An 18,198-nucleotide genomic window follows, 5' to 3' on the forward strand; every position below is an offset into this window, starting at 1 on the left:
CAACCAAGATTATTAAATTTTCTTATTTTCTTTATTCTTTGTAATTATTTTCTTTGGAAAGCAGATGTGCCAGGTGTCAGGAGGCTGAATCTGGATTGTTTTGGCTCCACTTAGCTATGATTGCCTATGATTGATTTATGGACTCCTCTTCTTTAACCATTGTTATCACAGATACATAAAAATGAAAAAGCATATGTGTGTGTGTGTGTGTGTGTGTCTATACACACACAACTTGCTGGGTCTCTTCAGTGTTGCACTGTGTATCTGCTTCTAGGGCGGAAGCACAGTCCATTTTCTTGATTCAAGCACCTTATTTTTTATTTTCTTTCCCAAATCACCCTAAGGAAGAAGTATAATCAGTCATTTCTTAAGCAGAGTTCTGGTCATTTTATCTCTGCATTCAGAAAATATTATGAGACTATATTTATTCAGGATAGTTTTAAAAAACTTAACTTGATAATTACAGTTCTCCATCATCTGACATAATCCACAAAGTTTCCACTTTTTTGCCCTTGTATTTCAGTCATAGTTTGTACTAAGTTGATAGATGGAAAATGTCAGCATCTTTATTTATAAAATCACTCTCTCAGTGCTGCTTACCATGCACCAATTAATTGGTGAGACTGAGTTTACTGCCTGATAATCATGTCGGTCCTATTCTGTCTCTCTGCATACTTCTTCTACTAAGCATTGAGCAGAATCTTACATAACTGATGTCTGTATTTTGTTCTCTTTAGTTTCCATCTTTCTCATTCAGAATCTAAGTTACTCAACACCCAAGACTTCTGTAATCTTGTTTATTGTATCTGTAGTGTTTGGGTAATATTCAGGGAAACAGCAGATGACCATTTTTTTTAAAAAACAGATAATTGAACAGATTATATTTTAATATACATTACCATTTTAAATCTTGTACAATGTGTTACACAAAAATTAAGTAGTAACGTGGAATTTTAGTTTTTAAAAATCTCATTTTAGAAACATTATAATCATTGCATACATTATACCACGGTTGTTACTTTTCTTCCTTTGTATAAAAATACATCTATTATATGTATAATGATTTTAGATTTCCAAGTGGCTTTTAATGATGTTGATCTAAGGGTAACGCATGCTTATATCTAACTCATATGCATGGTTTACAGCTCTTGGGGCTTTAAAATGCGATGAGAGTTAGTCTTGCTAACTCTAAGTTAGGTTAGAGCCTAATTTACAGATGGATTCTTCTGACAGGACAGCTGAGTCTTAATATACAAATTGGAGACACAGGAGTAGGAAGTATTTATAAAAATATCTTGATTTATTAAATAATTCTTTTTTTATATACTTTAGTTATAATTATATTTCATTGTACTTATGATACTGTATCATTATCATCTGATACCCTTTTTCTGTTTACAAAGGACCAAGTTTTCATGATCGACTCTAAGTGTGAATCTGGAAAAGGGCGATGCTCCTTCAACCCCAATGTGAACACTGTTTCTGTTATGATCAGTAAGTAGAAAGAGAAAGAGGGAGGGTGGGTTAAATAATAAAGAACCCACACAGCTTAAAAATTAGTTAATGTAATTACAAATCGTAAAGATAACTATGAGAAGATAATGAACCTAAACAAGTGTGTATTTACTTTCCTTTCCAGTGGGTTATAACCCTAAAATTACCTCTAATAGTTTGTGTGGGCCACTGTGTTGTAAGGGTTTGCTGTTTCTATTTGATCATTAAATCCTACAGATATTTGAAATACTTCTTTCCATTAATTGCCAAGAAGCATTTTGAATTAGAATTCAGGATTTTACAACACAGTTGCTGTATCTTATCTACTATTTAGAGTACTTAATGTAGTACTACAAAGAAGACAGGTGTTATTCTTTAAAGAACTTCTCACAGAATTCCTGAAGCTTTGTGAATGAGTGATAAACAATTAGATAGCAAAGTATTTTTTGAGTAAGTAAAAGGGCACAAGTTTATATTTGCATAAAACTCTACAAAGAAATCTTGAAAACTTTTCTCTCTTAAGATTCTTCCCAAAGAGAAGAATCTTATTTAAGAATTCATTGTTACACGGTAAAGCAGGGATTTCGTTATCTGCTATTAGAAGCCCTGAGGATATGGAGCAAGAAATGAAATTAGTTTGACATGCAGGCTCTCGTAAGGTTTAAGCTAGAATCGATTGTGTGGTGTGCAATAATAGAAAGCTCTAAGCCAACCTGAGTATCTTACCTGCTGCCCCTCATATTATATGTATATATAGTAGAAAGCTGTGCTCAGTGGGGATTTGCAATCTATGAATTTATGACTAATGAACTACAGCAACATGGGGAACAATCATGTGTTATATTGATTTAATTGTAAAATTGATGCATGTATACACATGATAGATATTTAAGCAAATATTTAAACAGCTGGACTGTTTAAAATGTCTCATTCTTATCTTTGCTATCACCCTCTAAAATGTTGCCATGGGCTTTGTATCCTTTCTGGGAAGGAGAAATTGATGACAAAATGCCTATCATACCAACTCCTTAACTGGTGAGGTCTAGTTCAAAACCTGATGAGCTCATTTTAGAAACATTTCATTCTGGAGTCTGCCCTATCCAACAGGTATTTTAGGAAATGTGGGTAGATTTAATGAGAACAGATGCATACATATAAGTTAAACAGCTAAATAGGTCACTTATGACAAATTGGACAGCTCATTTAATTTTAGACATAGTTTTTTTTCCCCTATCACTATTTTTTACAGCACAATTACTGATGAAAAAGTGGGCTATGTTTATGTTATTATGAACCTTGTAGACTAAAAGATCAAATTGTGGAGTTTTAATGATTAGTTTGCTTATAAATATTTTTATAATATTAATTTACTTTCTGTATAATCAAGAAATAAATATGGTATAAGTATTATGTCCATCCTATTAAGTAAATTATGAGATGTTTAATATGTAATGAGTACTTTTAGGACCATAGCTTATAACTCATTTCTTATGCCTTATAAAAGAAAATGTGAAGATTCAGTGTGTTGAGTGACATCATCCTAAATTCAAGTTTTTTGCTTGCTTGCTAAATTTGTAAACAGAGACTGCTTGTTCTTTCCCAGCTGCTGAGACTTGAAAAATCACACAGAAACTGTATTATTTGCAAGACTCTTTGGCCTATTAGCTCAAGTTTCTTGTTAACTAATTCTTACATCTTAAATTAACCCACGTCTATTAATCTGTGTATTGTCACAAGACTGTAAATTTCCGGCATGTCTTCTCCTTCAGCAGCTACATAGAGTCTCCTTGACTCCACCTACTCTCCTTCTATGTCTCTATTACCTTTACTCTGATAAGCCATTGGCCAAAACAGCTTTATTCATTAACCAATTAAAGCCACAAATATACAGAAAGATATACCACATCAAAATTTAGAACAAGTAGTCCTTGGATTTGATAACTACAAAGTTATCACATTAACAGCCTATTAAAACTAGTCCTTTCTAAATTTGGTGAGCAACAGAAACTAATTCATAACTAACTAATTTATAATGGCAAACCTATTCCAACAATTGGAATGATGTATTAAGTTAAACCTCCTTGAACTTTAAGATAAGTTCAAGAGGCATCAGAGTATCTCTGACAATGGCTCCTTTTTCATAGATGAGGAACTATTCTCGGGAATGTACATAGATTTCATGGGAACAGACGCTGCTATTTTTCGGAGTTTAACTAAAAGGAATGCGGTCCGAACTGATCAGCACAATTCAAAATGGCTGAGTGGTAAGAAAACATTTACTGCATTTTCCCCTTTGATAACTTGTCTTCAACTAACATTAAATACTACACTGATAATTCGGAAAGTAGTTAAAAACTAAAGTATCGGGCTTTGATGTAAATAGTCCTAATTCTATATTCTATGTGCCAAATAAATAGCCATCATTTTTATTCCAATTGTTTAATTTATTAATAATGATATAATTGTCATAAACTAGGTAAATACAAATGTCAGTGGCACCCATTGTGCCTACCTCCATTTGTTAAATGGTAATATATTCAGTTAAATGTGGTTTGAGTTCTTGTAATCACTTTTATATTTCCATAATTCTAAATTGAAGAATTCTACCAAACTCACATCTTTAGATATTTTTGATGGATTATACAAAGAAACTTTTTGTGTTTGCTTATGTTAATAAGCTAAAATTACAGAAAGTGGCATATTACTGCTTCAAAACGTGACTAATTTTAAATTGTGATGGTATGATAACTTTATGATAACCCTTGTTTAGTTGTTTCAGACTCTCAAGGTCATTAGGTATCCACACCCTGAAAAGAGGCTAGGTTAATTTTACTGTGTGATTCCAGTCTGTTTCTGCCATGCAGAGGAGGAGGAAGTCACTGAGCGTTTGCCATTCCAGCCTCAGGAAACTTGCAAACTCACCTTAAATTGCCTGTTTAGTTAATGATGCAGTTTAGCATGAGTCCCCACAATTAAGCATTGTATCTCGCTGATTGGTCAGCGATGAAAGCATTGATTGTCTTGCTTCTTCCAGTTATTCCCCCAGTACTTCTGAAAATAGAATATTCTAAAAAGTTGTGTTGTTTCTGAAATAAGGAGACCCTCTATGTCTACACTGACTACATTTTTTTCTTTGAAACATTTCCTCTTCCTTTCATTTGCTTATAAGGAAAAACAGAGTCAAATTTTTGATACTGTATCAACTTCTTCTTCTTCTTCTTCTTCTTCTTCTTCTTCTTCTTCTTCTCCTCCTCCTCTTCCTCCTCCTCCTCCTCCTCCTCCTCCTCCTCCTCCTCCTCCTCCTCCTCCTCCTTCTTCTTCTCCTCTTTCTTATTTATTCTCCTTATCCTCGTTCTCCATCTTCTTCATCTTCTTGTTCCTCCTTCTTATTCTTCTCCTTCTCTCCCTCCTCACCTTCCTCTCTTCCTCTTCTTCCTCTCCTCCTTTTCTCCTCCTTCTCCTTTTTCCCTCCTCCACCCTTACCGCTTAAAGTTATTTCTTCTTTTTCCTTTAATTGAAAATAGATTTTTTTCATACAATATATTGTTTGCAGTTTGCCCTCCCCCCAACTCCTCCCAGTTCTTTTACACCTCCTCTCTCATCTAGCTCCACCCCATTTCTGTCTCTTATAAGAAGACAAACAGACATATAAGGAATATTAGTAAAATAAAATAGAATATTGTAAAAGGAAAATAAATTGGGATAGCACAAAACAACGAATGAAAAAGAATCAAAGAAAAATCACAAGAAATTTATATAGATGTGAGACACACAGAGCAGTTCTATAAAAATATAAAGCCAGAAGCCATGATATATATTCAAACGACCTACCTGTAAGATCAAACAAAAGTAAAAGCAAACAGCTCCCTCATTGACTTAATATTAGGGGACAAAGACCCTCCAAAGATGCAGCTAAGTTAGTTTTGTGTTGATCATTGACTGCTAGGCACATGGCCTGCCCTTAGTGATTTGCTTCTCCAGTGAGACTATCTTGACTAAAACTAATTTTTCAATTGCAAGTGACTATCCAGTGAAGAAAACTATCTGGTTCGGATTGGACCTTCATATTCATATTCTGTTTTAATCAAGCTTATATATACTCAAACATAAACACCAAATTTAAAAACCAACATAAAAGTAAAACAAACATTAAATTCCATAGAAATAACTGCTAAAATAATATTCAAGTTGCAATGAATTTTTTATATTGCTATATATATATTTCTCTCTCTCTCTCTCTCTCTCTCTCTCTCTCTCTCTCTCTCTCTCTCTTGAGACAGGGTTTCCTTGTAGGTTTGGGGCCTGTCCTGTCCTGGAACTAGATCTTATAGACTAGCCTGGCCTCAAATGCACAGAAATCCACCTGCCTCTGCCCCCGAGTGTTGGGATTAAAGGCATGAGCCACCACTGCTCAGCTCAATATTATTATATTTCTTATGTGTCCTTCAGACAGAGATAAGCTTTTGTCTGTCACACTAGAGTTATGGTTTGTTATGTTTGGCACTCTCCTTGATATGTTGATATACAATGACTGCTTTTTGAAATTTCGCCTGTGAAGAGTGAATTAATCGCTGTTGGGAAAGGAATGCACTTGCTGTCTGTTTCAAAGAGCAGTAGGGTTTTGCCGGGCAGTGGTGGCACACGCCTTTAATCCCAGCACTCGGAAGGCAGAGGCAGACGGATCTCTGTGAGTTCGAGGACAGCCTGGTCTACAAGGGCTAGTTCCAGGACAGGCTCCAAAGCTACAGAGAAACCCTGTCTTGAAAGACTAAAAAAGAAAAAAAAAAGAGCAGTAGGTGGATTGTTATCATTCACACAATCTTCATACTTCTTTTGCAAGAACCTATGTTTGTGGATGCACACGTTATCCCGGATGGTACTGATCCAAACGATGCTAAGGTGTATTTCTTCTTCAAAGAAAAACTGACAGACAACAATAGGAGCACCAAACAGATTCATTCCATGATTGCAAGAATATGTCCTGTAAGTGCACTGAAAATTTTAATTAATGAAATAATTCAAATTATGTAATATGTTTTCCAATATTTCAGTGTTTTTTTTACCCTTTACCAACAAATAAAGTAGAAAGAAGAATATTATAGAGCATGCATTTCACAGTTTTTGTGAGACAATTATTCCACATTTCAGTAAAAATATTTAAGGAAATATTTTGATTATTTTTTTAAACATAGAAGTAGTTTTGGATAATTTTGCAATTCCATTTGCAGTGTTGCAGTCAAACAAATGGAATACTGTAAATTACCAAAGAAAACAAAATAATTCTTGTAAATAAGATACATCAGAATCTCAGTAAAACATAATTATAAAACATAAAGGCAGCATGCAACAGTGTAAATTAAGAAAATATTTTAACATTTTAATAAGTATCAGTATATAAGCCCTACCAAAAAAAAAACACTGAAAAAATTTCTGATCCAATCTATTGTATACTTTTTTTAGACTTTTTTGGCTTATTTGTGATAATTTCGTTTGTCAGATGTATTTATTGAAGTAGCCAGTGTTTGTTTATCTTTAAATATTGGGATATTCTGTTGACTAGAACTCATCTGTTTCTCAATTATTTGAGTCAATATAGCAAAGTTAGCAGGTTGTTGGACATAGAGGAAGACAATAGTTGCCGATAGATAATATGAAAGAGCAAAAGTCCATGCCCTGTGCATTTGCCTGGAAAAAATGTATGTAATAAATCAGCCACTAAGAAATACAAAGTATAAGTGAACATGCTGAGCAGTGGGGGATAAAATAGAATGATCTGGAGGTTTCAGATGTGGGATATGCCCACTCTCCTGAACATAGTAAGCTCTGAAAGCTACAACTGTATCCAGTAAATTTCATATACATCAAAGAGAACAAACATTTGCCTTGGCAAGTGGCAGTTATTTATTCACCTGATATAACTGTTTATGTTGTATATTGTAAAACTTGAGTCATATACTTATATTTCCATATAGTCCATTTCTTGCTGATACCGTAGTATAAAAGATCAATCAAAAAATACTAAAGATGCTAGTTGCTTTTTTTAAATTGAGGGTAACACTTTCTAATCTTTAGATAACCATAAATTAAAAACCAGCGTTCTAGCTGAATTTGTAATACACAATTGTTTCTCCAATCATCTGAATTGTGTTTGTAAAATGATTCCAGAATGACACTGGTGGACAACGTAGTCTTGTCAACAAGTGGACCACATTCTTAAAGGCAAGACTTGTGTGCTCCGTCACAGACGAAGATGGCCCTGAAACACATTTTGATGAATTAGGTGCGTGCATGTGACGATGAGCACTGTTTCTGAGAAGGACTTTATGAGCATCATGTGTCTTACTAAAGTCTCAATAGGAGCATTTGCTCTGGATGTTAACAATGTAAATGGTGTTCCACCATGGGAGGGAATTGTCAACTGCTCAGCGGTGTCCTTAAATATGTTAGTAATTTCTTCCACCATTGAATGCACTGCTACAATGCTAAGACATTAATGTGGGGGTGGTGGAAGGACTTCTAAAATTTATATACAGATAATGGCATGTTTGATAGTTTATAAATGAATTTATAATATATATTTATAATATTCTGATCTAAAGCAATTTAAGTTTAGGAAACTCTAAATCAAAATATTATACACTATTTATTTAAGTTCTTATATTTTTCAACTAAATAAGTGTATACACAAACATACATACACACATATATATGTAAGTTCTACATTAAATAGAAAATTTCATAAAGTTTTAAAAATGTGTCACTATAAATGACAAGAATTATGTTTCCAGCTTAGTTGTTCTTGATGATTCTCACTAAGTATTCCTTCTATGAGAAGAATCTTATGATCTGCAGATCAAATAAGGACTAATAGTTTATCAAAAAATGGTTTTCTGTAGTTGAAGTACCTTGTTAATACATCATAACTCTGTGATAGCTATTTAGACATATCTCTTTTCAAATACTATCCATTGAAATGTATAGCTTAGTCATTCTTAGATTTTGAGACATATGTTGAGGTAAACAATACATATCTATTACAAACTGCAAAATGCACTGCTTCTAAGAATTATAAATAAATCTGAAGGAGGCTGTTTCTCACCTTGAGAAACATTATCTGTTATATGGTCATTGGTTCTTCAAGACTCAAGATTCATGTTTTATTTTTACTGTATTATAAAAGCATCTGTCTCTGCCTATGACATACATTAAAGTCTTATTGTTAGAGGAATTGTTAGATAAAATAGTCTTGAACAGAAGTCTAAATAAAGTTTTATTCCTACAAACGAGGTTTTATATCTTTTACTTCCCATGCAAAAGATTTTCTTCAGCATTACAACTTCAAATCATAGACTGAAAGAAAACTGCGAGTTGAGTCATTTTTCAATTAAAATTATTGTATCATCAATAGAGGATTTTGAGGAAATGCAGAATCAAGCAACAGGAAAATATCTGTGGCATTCCTACCATGGACAGCATGGTCGGGCTTTGCCTACTCTACAGATTTAAGGTATCAAGGATTTCAAAGTTCTAGTCTATAGTTTCCATTTGGGGTTTTCCCTTTAGTGTTTATACACATAGCATCATTTCCATAGAGACACAGTCTTTCTGAATGCTCTCAGTGCCAGGCTAGCATTTTATTTATGCCACCAAGTGCTTATCACCACATTATAACAAATTGAAGGAATTTTCCAGTAATACCTTCTTGAGGATTATTTCTCACAGTTGAAATTGTTGTATTAGGATAATTCAAAATCAGCAACTAGCATTTGAGAAACTTTTAAAAGAATATGTTTTCCTTTTGATAGAGGATGTGTTTCTGCTAGAAACCGACAATCCGAGAACCACCCTTGTGTACGGCATCTTCACCACGTCCAGGTAATTAATTATGAAACAGCAGCAGCTCTTTCAGTAAACAACGAATGTTTTCACTTTGCTTGCTTTTTCCAGATCACTAAGACACATTTGATCTCAACTAATGTTTACAAATGCATTTTGAACAATCACATGTTGCTCTATGGAAGAAATAAAGTGTGAATTGAATAGTAGAAGTAAAATGCTTGAAGTATTTGTTGACATAACAAAGTTAAAGACAAATGGTTTTAATAAAATCAGAATCCATGGTATTGGTGGTGAAGAATATGTTTCTTCCCTGTATTTTAGCAGTGGCAGCATAAGTATATATGTAGAAGTCATGGAAGAGTATATATTTAATTGTTTACATTTTTATAGCAGACATGCATTATTAAAACTAAAAAAAATATTTTTGATTTGAATTAAAATAACTTCACTTCATCACTAAAGTGATGCCTTTGAGAAGGTGACAAAAGCTGGACCGGTTCTGTTATTCTGTAATATGACAATATTTTTGCATTTTAAAATAGGCTTAATATTTTCTAGCTTTTCCTGGAGTCCAATGGCAAGTTTATGGTGTTTTGCAGTGCGTTTTCAACATAGTTGATACTTTCTGTGCACATATCAGTCTATTAATTTTGTACTAGATATTATTCTCAATTCAGCCTGGTACTCCAGCCAAGTCTTTTGAACTCAAGAGAAGGATACATCAGTTCCTTTTCATTTATTAGAAAACTGCAAAACGGTGATTTGAAATATTATTTCCTAAGTGAGTTTTAAATGTATATAAGTGCCTGGGGGTGATTCTTCAGTAAGAAAGAGATCTTGTTGTTCATACATGAGGCCCCGAGTTAGATTCCTGACACCTATGTAAATGCCAAGTGTGGTGGCATCCATATAGCCCCTCATGGGTTAGGGATAGAGAGAGAAGGAGAGACATGTTCTAGGGAGCTCGCTGGCAGGCTAATCTCACCAAAATGGCCATCATCAGATTCACAGTGAGACCCTGTATGAAGGGAATCAGGCCAGCACTGACAGAGGACAACACCTGGAGTCTTCCTTTGACTTTTGCGTGCACAAATACAGGTACACATGCCTGCATGTAATGTGTATACACACACCCACACTCACATGCAACATACAGAAAAGAAAAAAAACATAAAGTGTGGTGCAATTACTGCTATGAGCTTTTCAAAATCAAAGAATTGGCAGGAATACTCATTATTAGTCATTTAGGTCTACACCCCAAGGTGCCCAGGATGTCCTGGATGGTATGCTGAGCTAATGAATAAATCAAGCAAATGAGTAGCATCACTTTAGTTTATTAAAAAAATTAATGGCAAGATAACAAAAATTCCAATAAAATATTGGTTTCGGTCAAATACTGATTTTAATAAAATTTTTCTAATTTATATTTGTCAAAAATTAGCTTGACCATTAAATATTAGAAAGTTTCATTTTTACCTACTGATGTTAATGGTAATGATTAAAGCTTTATTTCCATCTAAAACATTTTTAATTAGGCTTCTTGTTTGGAGTCACTATTAAGTAAAAAAATATGACTTCATTGGCAAGTAGTTATCAGTTGGAGATTTACTCTTGGCTAGGGATGTCAGTGTGTGTCTACCTCCCGCTGAGGGATTACTGGAGATGTCTGGATTAGGACAGAATGTTTCAAGGTCACTCACTGTGCTCCTGTGGCTTCAGATTTTGGGACTGATTCCCCTCTGCTACAGAAGGAAGCTTCTCTGCTGCTGAGCAAACCATTGATCTGCTCCCCTAACCAAAGTGCCCAAATTCACCGGCACAAATAAAATAGATTTTAGAAAAAAATAAAACAGATTCTTTGCTTTCGTTTTCAGCTCTGTTTTTAAAGGATCGGCAGTGTGTGTGTACCATTTATCTGATATTCAGACTGTGTTCAATGGGCCTTTTGCTCACAAAGAAGGCCCCAATCACCAGCTGATATCCTATCAAGGCAGAATTCCTTATCCTCGCCCTGGCACTGTAAGTACTCGTGACATTTACTTTTATCTTATTTAAGCAGAAACTTCATTTACGATTATTAAATATAACTATGGTCCTCTGGGTTTGCTCATTATGATTTTCAGCTTCATAGTTCTAGCTTAATTTTTGCCTGGATTGAGATGTGCTAATACGTCATGTATGTTATAAAAGTGAGATTTTACAAGTGCTATAATTAATAGCAAAATTTCACCAAAATTCTAAGTCGCCTGAGTAAAATATGGTAGATATAATTTTTTTTTCTAATTTTAAAGCTCTCACTTTGAAATTTTCAGAGGGAGACTTAATATGCTAACACTAATACCAACAGTGCTTCACACCTTTCCTTTCTTTTGTTGACACAGTCTTTACTATGGCAACATATATAAGCCTTTATATAAGCCTTGTCCAGTTTAATCACTAAGTAGACCAGGCTGGTCTTGAACTCATAGAGATCCACCTGCTTCTGATTCCCAAGATCTAGGACCAAAGGCAAGCTCCAGCATACAGTACCTGCTAGCTGTTTGTTTGTTTAATAATATTTTTTTACATTTTTACATTAAGAAATTTTGTTGTAGATAATGATACTCTTGTGAATATTAACCTAGAGATAACTAATGTTACCTGCCCCTTTGACATATGTGTCTGCTTGGAGCAGCTGTTAATTGAAAAAAATCAATCAGGAAAATTTTCAAATCCTTGAACCAAATGAAAGTGAAAGTATAACTTTCCAGAACCTTTGGGGCTGTGGCTAAGATATTACTAAAAGTGAAATTTATGACGATGAATGTTTACATTAAAAAGTCAAAACAGACATGGAGAGATGGCTTGGTTGTCATGATTACCTGTTATTCTTGCAGAGGACCCAGGTTTTCACATGACGCACAGACATACATATATTTTTAGTCAAAACTCTCACACATAAAATGAAATTAATAAATCTAAGTTTTAAAAATGGACTGGAATTAATGGCTCAGCAGTTAGTATCATTTGTTGCTCTTGCAGACGACTCTGGTTTGATTCGCAGCACCCATATGGAGGTTCACAACTATCCATTCTTCCAGTTCCAAGTGTACCAATGTTCTTTCTTGGCCTTACAGGGACTAAGAACGCACATGATACACATATATACACCCAGGAAAAACACTGACAGATCAAATAAAATAGCTTAATCTAATACAATATCAAAATACCTCAAATAACCTACCATGTGCTTAAAAGTCTTGGAAAAACAGTACAAAGGCAAGTTCAGAAACAGTAGGCAGTGAGGTAAAGAAGTCAGGGTGTGTGATGTGGTTTGGCTTTGTTTTTCAAGACAGGGTTTCCCTGCACAGTGCTGACTGTTCTGGAACTCTGTAGACCAAGCTGACCATGAACTCCCAGATCCACCTGCCTCAGCCCCACAACTGCTAGAATTAATGGTGTGCACCCCCACCAACTAGTATCTTGGCAGATATTGATGAAATACATATAAAGATCAGAACATACAACCAATCAACCACAATGCAGTCAATAGATACCTAAGACTGACTAATCCCTAGCTGAACTGACAAAAATAAAAGGAAGACAATATAATTAAATTAGGGAGTATTCTAATGAACTTAATATACTTATTAGAGAAAACGGTTCCATCCCAGAAATCTTGATAAATCTATAATTTGATAAATCATTAGTCACATATGATCTGAAAGAGTTAAATAATGAGAACACAAACAGATTAAACAAGCCATAACACACAAGGAGACTGAAGCAGCAATAGGAAAAAAATCAAAACAAAACAAAACAAAATAAAACTCCCAAGAAGAGAAGGACCAAATGGATATATTCACTGCTCCTTTCCACCAAACTTTTCTGGAAGAGCTGACAAGAGTATTGATCAATTTGTTAATAAAAATAAAAAAGAAGGCACACTACCAAAATAATTCCACTAAAGTATTCTCTTGAAGCTAAACCAGATAAAAACACAATGGAATAAAACAAAACTGTGCGCTGCTCCCTCTGACAAACACAGATACAGATATTCTTTTTTCCTTTTAATTTTTATTTATTTTTCTCTCATATAATACAACCTGGCTGCAGCATCTGCTCATTCAATTACTCCCAGACCTCCCCTCCCCTCTTCCTTCTCTGTTTCCCTTCAGGAAAGAGCAGTCCTCCCAATGGATAGGTACTGAACTCAACAAAGTACAATATGATTAGGCACACACCTCCATACAATATTAAAGGGGTCAACTCAGAGGGAGAAAAAGGGTCTCAAGAGTAGGCAAAAGAGTCAGATACTCTTGTTATTTATTTCTAAAAACACTCTGTTTAAAATGGTACAGTTTAAATTGTCTAACAAGTAACTTGATTAGGCAGAACACTGACTAATTGCTTTTACAACCAAAGAAAACAATCAACAGATGTAATCATCTCAGGGCCCTTCAACTGATAGCAGGCATGGAGCAAAGATGACTTAGGAGGATAAAATGGAGGGAAAGGCAGAGAAAATTGCATGTGAGTAAAAGTCTCTCTTTGCTTTGTTCAAATTATTTCATGCATTCCCAGAAGACTAACTGCTAACTGATTCAAAGGTAAATTATGCTTTTTAAATGACTAGAACTTGGGCTAATTAAACCTACACTTTCATACAGAACAGTAACAGGTAGTTGCAGTTTGGTGTACTTTCTCCAGTGTGTGAGCAGATAGTACAGAAGCAACTGACTTGCAAACTCAGAAAAACTCACCCCCTCCCTCCTGTAGCTTATGGTTGCATTCATTGAATTGAGGCCTCAGAATCTCATGAAGGCTGTTCGGAAACCAGATTGCTCCTGTCTCCTGAGTATATTATTTGTTCCTTTTCTCAACCAAGGACATTCAAGCAGTTACTTGAAATTAGGCATGGTCAGGATATTTGTGCAACTGAAATCCGCCTCATTCTACCTATGGCTCTCCCCCCATGTGACATCTTAAAAGCCACTTTGACATGTACACAGGGCTTTGAGTATCACATAGAAAACCACTCTGTCGAAAAGCAATAATTGTGTACACTGTGGTAAGAGACCAACCCTTTTCCACAAATAAACCAACGCTAAATTAGAAAATTCTGCTAACAGTCCCATTTTTTTTAAAGCCCTTCAGAATAAGCATTTTCCGAAGTCCTAAAACAGTGTGGAATAAGCCAGGGATTAGTGACACACACATCTGGAACAGAATCCTTGCAAAATGGGAGTAATCAGTACTTAAGACATTTTTCTATAATGTGGTTTCTTACATCTGGTATTGAGACCACAAGAGCTCCTTTAAATCCAGAAATTGTCAGATGAGTGATCCTTGGGGAATCAACAGGGCAGGGTGGAGAAATGACCCTGGAACTCCTCCTAGAGAAGTATGCTTCCCCAAAGAACTGGTCGCTCCACCCTGAGCCCAGCAAAACAGCGTGAAGTCAGCTTTCTTACTCAGTTGCCAGTGGCTGCCTCAACCCTATGCTTCCTACTTCTGTAGCCAGAGGATATTCAGCCAAGTAAACTCCACAGTCCTCTTCCTCTAGGTCAAGAATGTCATCTCTGTCTCAGAAGTCTTCCCAATGAGGGATCAACTGTGATTGTCCTTTTTCATTTCTCCACAGTAGTCTAGTTGCTGGGTCAACCTCATAAATATATAACTGTGTTTTTACATAAATGACACTGGCAGAAATCCTATACCCTCTTTCTCAGCTTCCCTGTAGGTGTTCCTTCAAAGCAGGGTACGTTGCTGTTCTAGCGAACAGCCCAACCAGCAAGCACACGTAAGTGCTGGGAGGGCTGCCAAGTGTGTCATAATGTTTTCCCCTAAGTACTCTTAGTTTGTGGAAGAAAGAAGACACCATTGGTGTGTCGCAAAGGGCAAGCGAGACTGCAGGCTCTGTGGCTGAGCTAATAAATTACCTTATCCTGTCACAGTGAGGGCGAGGCTTCTGTAGACTTCTTCATAGCCTGCACACCCCACTGAAGCAGAACCTAATAACGCGATCATTTTTAACTCCCATTTCGGGGTGTCTCGGAACCATATCCACCAGCATCCTAAGGAGAACAGTTCCCCAAAGAACACAGCCTCTGTTTCTCTTCCATACTGATACTAGCAGTCATATTTGCTCACTCTCCTAACTTTGTTTTCTTTTCTTCATTTTTGAGATTATAGTTTAATTGCATTTCTCCCTTCCCTTTACTCCCTTCAGGGCCCATATACCACTCCCTACTATTCTTCAAATTCACAGCTTATTATTTCACTAATAGTTGCTTCATTTATATCTATTCATAAATATTACCTATTCAGTCCTTTAATGTTATTTGTATATTTATTCCAGTTAGGTGTGTGTGTGTGTGTGTGTGTGTGTGTGTGTGTGTATAGGTACAGATCATTTTGCAGCCTCTACTATGTATGAATTATGGACTTTGGCAGCAAATACCTTTATCTGGGGAGCCCTCACCAGCCCGATAAATTCACTTTTATAATACTGACTCTTTCATGTGCATGACATTTGGTCTTGAATCATGCTCTGCCATTTAGATTTTATGTGTCTCCGATTATTACTTTATTGTCAAAAAATGATGTTTGTCTATTTTATTAGTATGCTTGTATCTAGAAAGTCACAGTAATTTCTTTATTCTAATGCTTACCACAGGACTCATCAAATAATATTTGGATAAAATAATTATTCAAAGAAGGTACTTTCCTCACAGATCTAAGGACAATATAAGAAGACTAGAGGCATCAATGGTTAAAAACACTTGAGAGTAGCTCAGGAGTTAGACACAGACACAACTGTTCTTCTCTCTTCTGCAGAAGGGTCATTGTTTTCAGCTTTTCTGTTGGCACTTCAGTGAAGATGTCTCAGAAAGAAGTATTTACCACAACTTTATAAGAGTGGGAAAAAACAACTGGGAAAAACAAATAATTAAGAAGTTTAACTAAAATGATTCAGTGATGACCTGTATAATAAATTAACCTACAGAATGCCAATGTTTCTGATGGGACTTAGTGATTATACCATCTTCTTTTTGTATTTACATCAGTTCCATCCTTCTGTTACCCCTCCAAATTCTCATATACCCCAGCACATTCACATTTATGACATTTTCTGTAATTATTCTTTTTTTCTAAATTTTTTTTTTTTTTTTTTTTTTTTGGTTTTTCGAGACAGGGTTTCTCTGTGGTTTTGGAGCCTGTCCTGGAACTAGCTCTTGTAGATCAGGCTGGTCTCGAACTCACAGAGATCTGCCCGCCTCTGCCTCCCAAGTGCTGGGATTAAAGGCGTGCGCCACCACCGCCCGGCTCATTACAATACAAACACATATGCATGACCTTCTGAATTCATTTAATGCTGTTCCTATATACATAAGACTAGGGTTTGCCTCACTGCATTTGCTAAGCTATTAGGGACTTGGTCTCTCGATAAAACTGATTCTCACTCTCTCAGGAGCTCTTCTAGTGACGAGACCTTGTGACGTTTCCAACATTCACATTGGCGTGTGAACTGGTATTCATTAGGCAGGTCTTTTTTCTAAGATTTATTACGCTGCAATGTTTTGCCTGCACTAGATATTATTACAGATGGTTGTGAGCCTCCATGTGGTTGTTAGGAATTGAACTCAAGACTTAGGAAAGAACAGTCAGTGCTCTAATCCTTTGAGCCATCTCTCCCCTCCTAAGCAAGTCTTTTTTATGTGGAGATTCCATAGGAGCAATGTCATGAGTCAGCTTTTTGTGGTTACTTCTGTCACAAACCCCAGCCCTGGTGGCTTTGTAATATCCAGGGCAGGGGCATGAGGATTAGAGATGTGAGCTAGGAGGAATAGAGAAAAGGAAGAAACACAGAGACACAGGATAGTAACAGGAGAGCCACTCAGCGAATACTGAATGCTGAATTACAAGTTCTAAGTCCTGAGTTGGCCCGTGTTTAATTTTCCATACACTATTATACCCCGATACAAAATGGGGGGTAAGGGGGCAGGCCAAAGACTGCTTTAGCATGATACAAAGGACAACTAGAACAGTTATCTGCTCCAGTGCTTGAGACATCAAGCCATGAATTCCTAAGGAGAGTATTTGATGTTTGGGGGCAGTGAACCCATCCTAGACTAAGGATCCTGCAGGCAGCCTCTTCTCAGGTCAAACCTCCTATTTCAAAAGAAGGAGCAGAAGTATGCTTGCATTCTCTGACCTTTGGTCAGGGTGGAGCAGATCCAGATCTATGGCCATCTTAAGTCCAAAACACCAAGTAACCAGCTCCTAGGTCAGGATATCTTGTTTTGTAGCCACGCCTGTTAGCAAAAACTTTGAAAGAGCAAAAATTAAGGTCAAACTCTCTGACCTTCAGATAAGGTGGAATAGTCTCACAGCTTGGGGTATCCACAGAGCAGCTACCTGGTCATGTCTACATGACACTAGCTAGTGACACGAGTTCTCATTCTCTTACCCTTTCAAACTTTTACCCCTTCTTATTTGGGTTTCTTTGATCCATGGGTGTATGGATTATACTGTAGATGTGCTTACTGGGACTGGGCACCCCACGGTCACTTATCTGCATTTTAAGCATTTGGAGTATGATTCTCTATAACTGTCTCCATCTGCTGCACAAAGCAGTTTTATTGATGAGGAGAAAAAGCAACACTTATCTGTAGGTATAAAGATACATATTTGCAATACAGCTAGAAATTCTATGCCTGTAGGAAAATATCACCATAGCAGCTTACCCTTAAGCTCGATGGCTCCTCCAGACCTTATGTTCAATTACATAGGCAAAATTGGACACATATCTTTTCGCCTAAACAAGATAAAAGACCTTAGCGTGAAATTTGAACTGCTGAAATTTCTAGACTAAAATATGGT

General features: G+C 36.0%; 1 protein-coding gene across 2 annotated transcripts in view; it reads left to right on the top strand.

Moving 5' to 3' along the window:
• LOC121434753 (semaphorin-3C) overlaps positions 1 to 18,198 on the top strand; it is a 151,212-nt gene that overhangs the window by 89,156 nt on the left and 43,858 nt on the right. For both annotated transcript variants that reach the window (XM_041633708.1, XM_041633709.1), the window contains 6 exons: positions 1,404 to 1,494; positions 3,639 to 3,758; positions 6,335 to 6,477; positions 7,660 to 7,774; positions 9,300 to 9,369; positions 11,208 to 11,352. In XM_041633708.1, the coding sequence (XP_041489642.1) occupies positions 1,404 to 1,494; positions 3,639 to 3,758; positions 6,335 to 6,477; positions 7,660 to 7,774; positions 9,300 to 9,369; positions 11,208 to 11,352 (684 nt within the window). The remainder of the gene's footprint in view (positions 1 to 1,403; positions 1,495 to 3,638; positions 3,759 to 6,334; positions 6,478 to 7,659; positions 7,775 to 9,299; positions 9,370 to 11,207; positions 11,353 to 18,198) is intronic.

This window comes from Microtus oregoni, unplaced genomic scaffold (genome assembly GCF_018167655.1).
Source record: "Microtus oregoni isolate MIOR12 unplaced genomic scaffold, Mior012 000044F_ref0000062, whole genome shotgun sequence".
Lineage (NCBI taxonomy): Eukaryota > Metazoa > Chordata > Mammalia > Rodentia > Cricetidae > Microtus > Microtus oregoni.